This window comes from Phoenix dactylifera, chromosome 6, assembly GCF_051530095.1.
Source record: "Phoenix dactylifera cultivar Ajwa chromosome 6, Ajwa_hap1_PhDact_Kaust_v1.1, whole genome shotgun sequence".
In the NCBI taxonomy this organism is placed as follows: Eukaryota; Viridiplantae; Streptophyta; class Magnoliopsida; order Arecales; family Arecaceae; genus Phoenix; species Phoenix dactylifera.
Window position 1 is genome coordinate 10,183,548 of NC_143195.1, and position 9,958 is coordinate 10,193,505.

At 36.8% G+C, this 9,958-nt stretch overlaps 1 protein-coding gene across 1 annotated transcript; it reads right to left on the reverse strand.

Moving 5' to 3' along the window:
- Positions 1-2,856: 2,856 nt before the first annotated feature.
- Positions 2,857-6,516, reverse strand: LOC103721288 (myb family transcription factor MOF1-like). The gene is made up of 7 exons (XM_088723264.2): positions 6,388-6,516; positions 6,100-6,250; positions 5,897-5,973; positions 5,747-5,783; positions 4,810-4,924; positions 4,395-4,635; positions 2,857-3,373 (listed from the first exon to the last, which is right to left on the reverse strand). The coding sequence occupies exons 2-7, from the start codon at positions 6,224-6,226 to the stop codon at positions 3,062-3,064; spliced, it is 909 nt and encodes a 302-aa protein (XP_088579390.2). The 5' UTR covers positions 6,227-6,250; positions 6,388-6,516; the 3' UTR covers positions 2,857-3,061.
- Positions 6,517-9,958: the final 3,442 nt, after the last annotated feature.

Consider the following 9,958-nt stretch of genomic DNA (forward strand, 5'->3'; position numbering starts at 1 on the left):
AATAGTCAAGTACAAAATTATGTCCCTAGAATTAACAATGTGTCAGCCAGATTGGCTTCTAGGGCATACTTCTAACAGAAATTACTTATGAAATCACATAAAAAAGATATTGGCAGCAATATAGAATTTATAAATCAATTCATATGCATAATAAAAACACTAGTGTCGACATACTCACCAATTAATTCATAAAATATTAAAAAAAAATTAACTAGATTATGCATGATCTAGACAGAATATACTAAAAAATAGATCTCCCTCTAAAGCAAATATTATTTTAAAATCTTGGATATTTCTAGTTTTGCGGGGTCTATCTAGGGCTTCTTGACCTAAGAGCCTTTTAGATCTGGGGTTGTTGCTGTAGATTTGCCAACTAGTCCTTAAGGGTACCCATAATCTCCGGTCATGGTGGGGTTGGGACACCTTATTCGTAATTTATGGTATGATAGCAAATAGGTGAAGGACTCAAGATTTACAATCACCCATGAAGGAGAGAGAAAAGTAGATAGGGAGGGAGAAAGAGAGAGAGAGAGAGAGAGAGAGAGAGAGAGAAAGAGTGAGAAGAAGAGAGATAACTAGAGAGAAATAAAGGGGGCCAATCTAGCCATTGCCCCTATGGCTTGGCAGAGGCAGAAGGGGGAAGGAAAAGAAGGGAAGGGTGAGAGGCATCGGGCTATCGGCTGTCATCTGCAATACGACCATGCCGTCAAAAAAAGGGAAAGTTAGGGATTGGAGGATGTGTTTTGGGTGGTGAAATTGAATGAGAGTGAGAGAGAGAGGAGGGAAGAAAAAAGAAAGGAAGAAAACTTACTATTAAGGGTTTGGGTTGAGATGGTGAGTGAGAGGTCGGTGATAGGCTTAAGAGAAGTAGGAGCCAGAGGTGGGTGGTAGGCTTTAGAAAAAGAGTAAGAGGTGAGTGGTAGGCTTTAAAGAAGTGGCAATCTTGGTTGCAAGGCGAGAAGGAGATCTCGTAGAGTGAAATACAATAAACGAGAGGAGGAGAAAGGATGTGGATGGACTAGGGATTGGTCTTTTTAAATAGTCAATGAGGGGGTGAGGGAAGATGGTGGACCTCCTGGAAGGCGATTTAAAGGGAGGCAACACCCTCCCTAGTATAGTAGGTAGGGGAAAGGTTGACTAGGGAGGATAGTGGCGTATAGTAGGTAGGGGAAAGGTTGACTAGGGAGGATAGTGGCGTATAGTAGGTAGGGGAAAGGTTGACTAGGGAGGATAGTGGCCTCTTTAGCAACCAGCGACAAATCTTAAGGGGGCATTGCAATTCGTGGTAAGCACCAAAATCCTCAAGTGGACACCACAAGGTCGGGTGGGCGCCACAAAATAGGTGGCGGTGCGTTTTGCTACCGCTTCACCTGGAATAGGAGGGTTCTCCTATTTTGTTTTGAAATAAGGGATGTCTTAATTTTGTTTGCGAATTTCAAATTAAAGTTGGCAATCTATTTGTGGGTTTCTCATTGGTTAAAGTTGGTAAACCATCTGCCGACTTTACTCTAGGTGAAGTTGACTATCCATCAACCAATTTTAGTTCAGGACCTAGAAAAACCTAGTCTAGTCGAACCGATTCTAACAGTTCTCTTCTGGAGAAATCAAGTCATGCCAATTGTTCAATGTATTATTCATGGATTACAATATAGCAACTTCAATTTTGACACAGATGATTCGTTGGCTACATTTTATCGTGTATAGATAATCACAATCATGTCACATAAACATAGAGATACAATATTTTGATACTTCCCAACACTTTATTTCTTATTTATCCATGGCCTCCATTAATCCTTTTTTAAAAACAGATGCTCCTAATGCGGAAACAGATGCTCCTAATGCGGATCATCTGATCTGTCCGTACAGTACTCTTTTTTTTTTTGTTAAAAGCGGCTACTCATTTTATATAACTCTAACGTGAGTAGTACAACGCTTTAAAGGAAACCTCGGTCACTGAACCATTTTACATTTAGTCTTTTGTAAAAAGATTAAAAATCAAAATGCTCCTTCGGAACCAATTATTTATGGTAAAATTCAAGGAGAAGGTGATCTATATCTGAATTCCCAAACACTCGGGCACCTTTTTCAACGGATGGGGCCAGGAAGTAGGTAGCCCAAAAGTGTGACAAGACGGACTCTTTTGGTGGTCAAGAAATTAGGTTGTTCCCGAACAAGTTTCCATATTGTATGGTTCAACGTAAACCGAAGTAAAAACTCTCAAACTGGAAAGGAAGCTGCACCAAATATCAAATATTGTGGTCAAGCAATGTTCTAAGGATTATTTTATCTCGAAGAGAAGAACTCCTTGTTGAGTATAACAACCGAATGGAGCCTTTTCATATTGCCAACATGCCATTTATGTAGCGCCTCTCAGAAGTTATAATAATGTATTCTCTAGAATTTACCAATACTAACAAGTGGTAAGCAGTCATTTGGTTCGCAGGAAAACAAGAAGAAAAAGTGGTTAATGGAAAAAGAAAAAAAATGCCCTTTATTTGGTTTGAGTTTTCATAAAAGAGATAAGAAAGTAATATTTCCATAGGAATAAGATTTTCATATTTTATGAAAAAGAAAAATCTATAGAGATATGAGAAATCTACTTTCCCATCTTTTTTAAAAATACCCTTAAGCCATCAAAATCCATAGGTAAGGTCTTTCTCTTTTTTAAAGATATAATAGGATTTCATACAGCTTTCTTAAGAAAGTAGATGCTCAATAAGCCACTCTAAAATGTGCCACTTTTAATGATTAAGCAAATATATCAAAACTATTTTTTTAGATATCATATTTTTCAAAATCAACCTCTCAGAAAAACCATTCTAGTGAGAAAAACTTTTTCTTGCAAACCAAATGAGTCCGGAAAGTATTCTACTTTTGAAGACTACACTAGCAGGTCCTGCTAATGTATCCATTATACTAAGTACATAGGAAGTGTCGTGGAGGTGTAAGATGATAAGATGCCAATGGCAGCAAAAAAGAAACAATGGCTATGACTCGATTCCCTCCAACCCACCACCAGAAAAAAGAACAAAAAGAAAGAAAAGGGAAAAGGTTTAAGCTAAGAACCACAGATAGACATGGAGAGATCCAAATTGATTCTGGGACTTCCAGAGTAACCTGAACAGTCACCGAAGTTTCTCCTCGAAGATGAAGAGATCACTCCACTGCTTTCACTTGCTGAGGGCTTATTACTCCTTTGTTTTGGGTGCAATGACAAGGATAGTGATAGTGACCAATCATTGACCTCCTCTCTCTCCTCCGAAAGCTCGTTAAATGGTAGGGAACTATAGGATTGACATTCATTCTCATAGCTCCTGTCAGACTTGAGCTTCTTTGCGGAGATAAGATTCTTATCGCTTGGTATGCTGGTCTGTGATCAGTAAAGAGAGAAGATGAGTTTGATGTCACATTTTAGTAGAACATTATTTAGCTCTTGCAACCATGCGGATAAAGTAAGCATTGCGATGTTATCAGTGCCTGATCTCAAAAGTTTCTCATTAATAAACTCCTAGTATAAATTCTTTAGCCAAAAGTTGAACTATTAGTCATTCAAATTAAATTCATCAACAATGAGTTAGTACCAAAAGTTTTTCTTTTGGTTGGCAATGAAAAATATGACAGCAAAGATTTAAACTTTAGTGAGGATTACAACAGTAAGTAAATGTGAAAGATGATTATTATAAGCAACTGGACATAATTTTGAACTCATTAATTCATGATGCCAAGCAAATGGAATCATAAGCAATTTCATCTTATAATTATTCCATTATATACAGTTTGACCCATTATTTTAGTGGCAGCATCCCTAACTGTCAAGAAGGTATTAGTTGATCATCCATTAATCATCTTAAAAAACAATTCAAAAAGTTAGTATAATTCCAAATCTTCTGACTATAGATCGCAGATCTGAATATAGCGGCCCAAATATACTAGTATAGCTCTATTCTTTATCCCTCTGCGGCTATGTGGCTGTATCTCATTGATCCAGAGAGATACATGAGAATGCATGGGGAAAGAGTATAATGCAGTGCAAGAAGCTGGTCAAGCATTCAAATTAATAAAATAAGGATGAAATAAGGAATATCCTAGTCATGAAAACAAAAAACATAAATATTGAAAAAAAATTCCTCTCTATTCTGATATAGTATAGGTGGACTATTAAATTCACGTGCATGAGGCATGCCCTTAAACAAGGAAGGCCAAGCTCCATGCAATATTTCAATATCAAACCTAATCCAACCTTAACAAGAAGTTGGTCAAAGAGGAGATTAGAGGACTTAACACAAGGCACCGAAAAGGAGATGAGGACACTCAAGAGGGAGAGAGAAAAGTTGTAATGGAGGAGAAGAACAAGGAGAAGGTGTGGTTTCTTTTATCCCTTTTTGCTGTACCTTTAGAGTGCCAGATTCTTCCACCATATGTCCTGACACTTTGAGCTTGGAAGGGTGATGATCTGCCAATAAGCCAGTGTGCAGAGCATCTTTCTGCCACCTGAAGCCCTCCTCCTTTATTCCCCTCCCCACAGCCATGGCTTGCATGTAAACATCAAAGCAATACGGGGAGGTGACTCTCTCTCCCATTCCTTTGCTGCATTGCAAGCTTTTGGAATTGGCTTGTGTCTCCATTCGAGCCCTGTCAATAAAATAAGCAAAAGGTGTGGGGAGAGGTAAGCAAAAGGTGAGGAAAAAGTGAGGGAGAAGAGCAGATGGGTGTCATCTTTATATGTTCCTTATGTGAGGGATACTATTTGAAGTGGACAAAGCTAGCTAGCTAGCCAATCTTTTCAGAGGAGGGAGTGGGGAGTACGTTAACTGGGACTGGAACTCCTTGGTGGGCTTTGAAGAAGGGCAGGAGTCATAATCATCTTGCTCATCAGCACCACCATCATTGGTTTCACATGAGTGCTGTCTTGCTTGCAACTCTGATGATAAACAAGAAGATTGAGACATGAAGCAAGGCTTTTTTCTGAGACTCAACTGTACTATGAAATCATAAAAAACAAACTTGTGGAGTTAGAGAGAAGAAATTTTTGAGCATTTGTGAGGTTTGGAAGAGTGCTTAATTTGTCTTTAAAAAATTAAATTTATTAGGAAAAAGTGACAGAAAGGAAGCAAAAGAAGAAAAAAGATGGGAGTTACTTAAGAAGGATGGCAGGCAAACCATGTAAAAAGATCATTAGTTTTCGAACTTCACTCCTTTTCTTTTTGCTATTCTATTGATAGCTCACATAGTTCATGCATTCTGAAGGGCAACCAAAAGCGAATAAATAAATAAAGATGCCATTTTGTGGTTGGAGATGATTTACGGTAAATGGTGCAGCTCAACAAAAAGTATGGCCTCTTATTCTGTACTCTTTTTAGCTAAGCAGCAGTCTTAATGGAAAGAGAGTATAAATAAAAAATTAAAACTAGCTCTACTATGTAAGCTTATCCATATGGGGGAAAGAAATTAAAAAATGATGCTGCATCAACTTAATGGGTAGGTATCATTAACTAGATAAATCACATGAAGGAGTGACAAAGAGAAAATAATTAGCCACAACTTTTAGAAATAGAAATAAAAATAAAAATAAAAGTAATCTCTACGAATAAGGCTTTTCAAATGACAAAAGATGATGCTACATCAACTAGATGGTAATTGAGATAGAGAGCTTTCTTACCATAATATAAATAAACTTAAACATTGGAAATGGAGAAAATAACAAGGACATGGATTTCATTTTAATTTGATGGAAAAACCTTACCTTGCCTGCCCATGTCATTTCTCATGCCTCTGTACATCTGTTTAAAACAATATCATCCCTTTGTCAGCCAAACTTTCACCAGAAAAACAAAAGAACAAGAGAGACAAAAATATAACCATGAATCTGGACCAAGCATTAAAACAAACATACCTGGAGATGGCTTTTAACATGGGATATGGTGAGTCCTCTAACATCCATCATCTGAAGGACAAGCTTAGGTGTAGCCTCTACAATAGCAGCAACAAGAAATAATATTACAAAACAAAAGTAAAACTGTAACGAGTAACAAAGGGAGAAGAAAAACAGAAGGGAAAAAAGTAAAGCATAATAGTTGGAATGGAAAAGGTACCAACTTTCCTGTCCTCCAAGCTTCTCTATGGCATGAACAAAGCAGTGGTGAAGGTCAGGGGTCCATCTCAAGCGAGGCACCTTGGATCTGATGTACTGCCTCACAGCTCCATTCCTTCCGCAGTTCCCCATCTCTCTTTCTCCTCCTCTTCCTTTCTTCAAATGGTTTAATTCTTTTCAGCAACTATAAATATTTCTTGTATGGTAGAGTAACTAAGAGGAAGGAGGAAAAACAGGAGGACCGTTCTTTCTGTTTTATATCACGCGTCTTCTCAAATAGAAAGGAGACTCACACTGGTCGCTGGGCCTGGAAGTCATCTAATAGTCTATCTTCTCCCAAAATCCCATCTTGGCCTCCTCTAAAACCCTTCCGAAGCCCTGCCTTTCTACTTCTCTCCCAGTCTTCACTGCGTCCACTCTCCAAAGCTCTCCCCTTTGCGTCGCTCCGTTACACGGGGTCCCCTAAATGTCGTTGGGACTGTCTAGGATTAACGCAAACACTCGGTGTGGGAGGCCACGGATCACGAGAGGAAGCCATCATTAAGAGGAGTTAATGGCTGAAGAAAGAGAGAAGGTAGGCAGAGATGAGAGAGAGAGAGAGAGATGACTAAGAGACACAAGAGAGATGACAACTTCCTCTGAGCTTCTGGTCATATACTCCTGAGAAAACAAAGAATAAAGAAGAGAAGGAATACCAGTATATCATCACCTTCTTGAAATAATTCTAATTATTAAACTTGGCCAGAGCTTTTGAGTGTCCACAGGAAACACACACGATAGAGATAGAGAGAGAGAGAGAGAGAGAGAGAGAGAGAGAGAGAGAGAGATGTAAGTAAGGGAGAGAAAGAGAAAGGTAGAGAGGGATTTGGGCAGCCGAGGCCAGAGCTATGATCACAAGAAAGCGGCTATAGAATCTCTGAGCACACGATTTCTTCTGCTAGTCTTTCCTAACTTAAACCATATAACTACTATTACTATGTTACTATTTACTACTTCAAAATGCACTTGAATGTGGAAAGAAAGCCTTTTGAAGTTTTACAAACTTATTTATAACTGATAACTGGCCTTTTTATGAATTTTTAAATGGCATGTAGAATATTCTTTTCTTAAGGAAGGCATGTAGAATATGTTATTGTTTAGTGTTGAATGGTCAAAACATGGGCCCTGCATCTCATCCCTCTGTACTCTTTCTTGTCACAAAGTCAACTTTATGGGCAGGTCCCCAAGGGAATGAACGAGGCTTAAGGATCCTATAAAGAAGGGTTGGGTTTATAGGCTGCCAAAAAAAACATACAGTTCATGTGGTGGTTTTCTTGGGGAGTTGGCCTTTTCAAATCAATCACAGGCGGTGCCTACCTTTAGAAAAAGGTAGAGATAATAAAAGCCAAGACAGGGATAGGGTTGTGTTGGAGAAAGGGGAGGAAGGGGGAGGAGTGAATTAAAAAAATAAAGAAAAGGGACTTTTCTTCCGTAGCTGTTGTTGTATTTGGGTGCATTGATAACTTCAGAGGGGCGGCCAAACAGATGGCTGGCTACCTGTGAAAATTCCTCCTGCCTTCGTGCAGAATTAGGCAGACCAAATAAGGGGGTGTTGTGGCATTTGTAAATGCCTTGGACTTTGGAGGGATGAGGATTCCAACCCTTGTGTTAGTTCTCTTTTATTAATTTTGCTTACAAGGAAAGCAACGGAGGAAAACAGCACCGTAGTCATTTGGGAAGACTTGAGCTACTAGTTTAGATATGCCCCCTAGACTTTAAACATGCTTTCCCACATCAGCTTTTCCAAGCCCCCCACCCCCTCCCTTTTCTCTTTTTGTTGTTTTATTTTTCTTTCCTCTCTTCTTTCATTTCCTGGTAGACAATAGTAGCTTTGTCTTGTTTAAAATTGGTATCACTTGTAGGTAATTACTATGGAAGCATATGGGTGAATGGCCCCAAGTTCAAACTACAATCAAGGTTGTAGATATACAGAGAATAAGGTAAAATATAAGTTAAATGCAGGAGAAAGCAAGCAGAAGCTCAAGTGAGCTATCAAGTCTTTGCAAAATCATGTAAGATATGTGAACCAACATGGGATAAATCTCCATTCATGAGAGGCTTGTAGCATTTAAAAGTCTCAATTTTGGGATTTTGTGCAAAAAAAAGAAAAGGTTATTTATTTGCGGAGATGGGGCTTCTTTTCACTTTTAGCTTAATTAGTTGATGTACGGATATTATTTACTGATAACAAATTGATATGCATTTAAAACTAATTTCTATAGGTAGTCTTAACGAAACGAGTATAAAAGTCAATTAAAACTCAGTGATCTACTTTTTTTTAAAAAAAATAAATATAACTCTTTGTCAAAATCAATAATTAATTAAAACCTTTTTGCAAAATTGCCCATCAATTTATGATTTTTATATTGAGCTAATAAAAAGTATAGCTCATAACAAATTTGAAATGAAGTTTGTAATTTTTATTGATATCAATTCCATGTGGAGAGACTTCCACCCAAATAACCCTGTCTATATATATCAAGAGAATTTAATTCAAGCCAAATCCTTTATTTGCTAATGTCCATTTTCATACATTGGCCGAGAGTTCTAACTTTTTGCAGTTAAAATGTAGATTCTGAATTATCCTCATTGAATAAAACAAAGTGATGTGGGCCAAATTTCCTTGTCATTAACATATGGTAGTTTAGACATCACGAGCTATAAACTACGTTGCACTCCAAATTCCAGTCATTTTAAAAGGAAGTTGGTAGACCTCCTTTCTGAGAGAAGAGACTGTGATTTCTCGTATAACAAAATAATGCTCCAACTTCATTAATAGGAACATAGGAGTGAGTGACAAGCCATTAAAATAATATATTACTTTTCAAAAGCTTACTCTGACCGACTGCAGAATGCGACAAGGAATAAAATATTACTTTATGAGGTAAAGTAGTGAGAGAACGACGGACAGACTCCGGGGGGGACCGTACGATACCCAAACTTTTTTTTCCCCAAAATTATTACCTAAGCAATTCAAAACCTTATTAATTAATGCATAACTAAAGACTTGATGGCTTCGTTCGGTTTGTGAACGTTATATTTCTATTGCACCTTAAACTTTTCAAATAATATTTAGATAATTATTTCTAGACAATAAAACGGAGACTTAAATGGTAGTTTTCGGTTTTTGGACAAGAAAATAGGAATAGCAAAATTGTACTGAGTTATTACATTTTTTTGGATTATAATTTAAAATAAAATGTAAATAATTATTTACAGAAAATATGTAGAGTTAACTTAAATGATATCTTTAATATATGTAGTATAAACAAGTTTCATTGATACAAAGATTTTCTTTTTTATAGATATTTACTGAAACACTGTTTTAGATATAGTGTATGCAGTAAAATAAGCTAGGAATAAATCCTGTGCTTGCCAAATAAACATTGTCAACTACCAAAAATAGTTCCATTGACCAAAATTGCTTTTGACGGATTAATAATTCTAGAAGGGAGGAGCTATCATAAATTGTACCTTGATATGTAGGTATATTTATAAATAATTTTGAATAAATTATAAAAATCTTTTCGAGGTTTATATTTACTATACTTACATCTAATAATTTGTAAAATCTATGCTTATATCCAATTAAATTAACAGCATTAGTAAAATTATATACTTCATATGAGCAGTCAAACTTATTCTTGAGTAGGAGGAAGATGCATACGTTTTTTTATATTTTTAGGTGGCCTTTTTTTTTGTAACACCTAAGGTTATTATTATTATTTTTGAATTTTTTTGATGTAGCATTTGGGTCATATTTAAGATTAACGATTTAACTAACTTTTCATTAAGCTATAGGTTAAAAGTATGGGATAAAAATAA

Excerpts from the sequence above, each read along its gene's own strand:
- LOC103721288 (XM_088723264.2), bottom strand. The coding sequence starts at position 6,226 with ATGGGGAACTGCGGAAGGAATGGAGCTGTGAGGCAGTACATCAGATCC. Across the intron at positions 5,784-5,896 it reads ATGTTAAAAGCCATCTCCAG|ATGTACAGAGGCATGAGAAA; the intron begins GTATGTTTGTTT and ends TGTTTTAAACAG. Across the intron at positions 4,636-4,809 it reads GAGTTCCAGTCCCAGTTAAC|GGCTCGAATGGAGACACAAG; the intron begins GTACTCCCCACT and ends TTTTATTGACAG.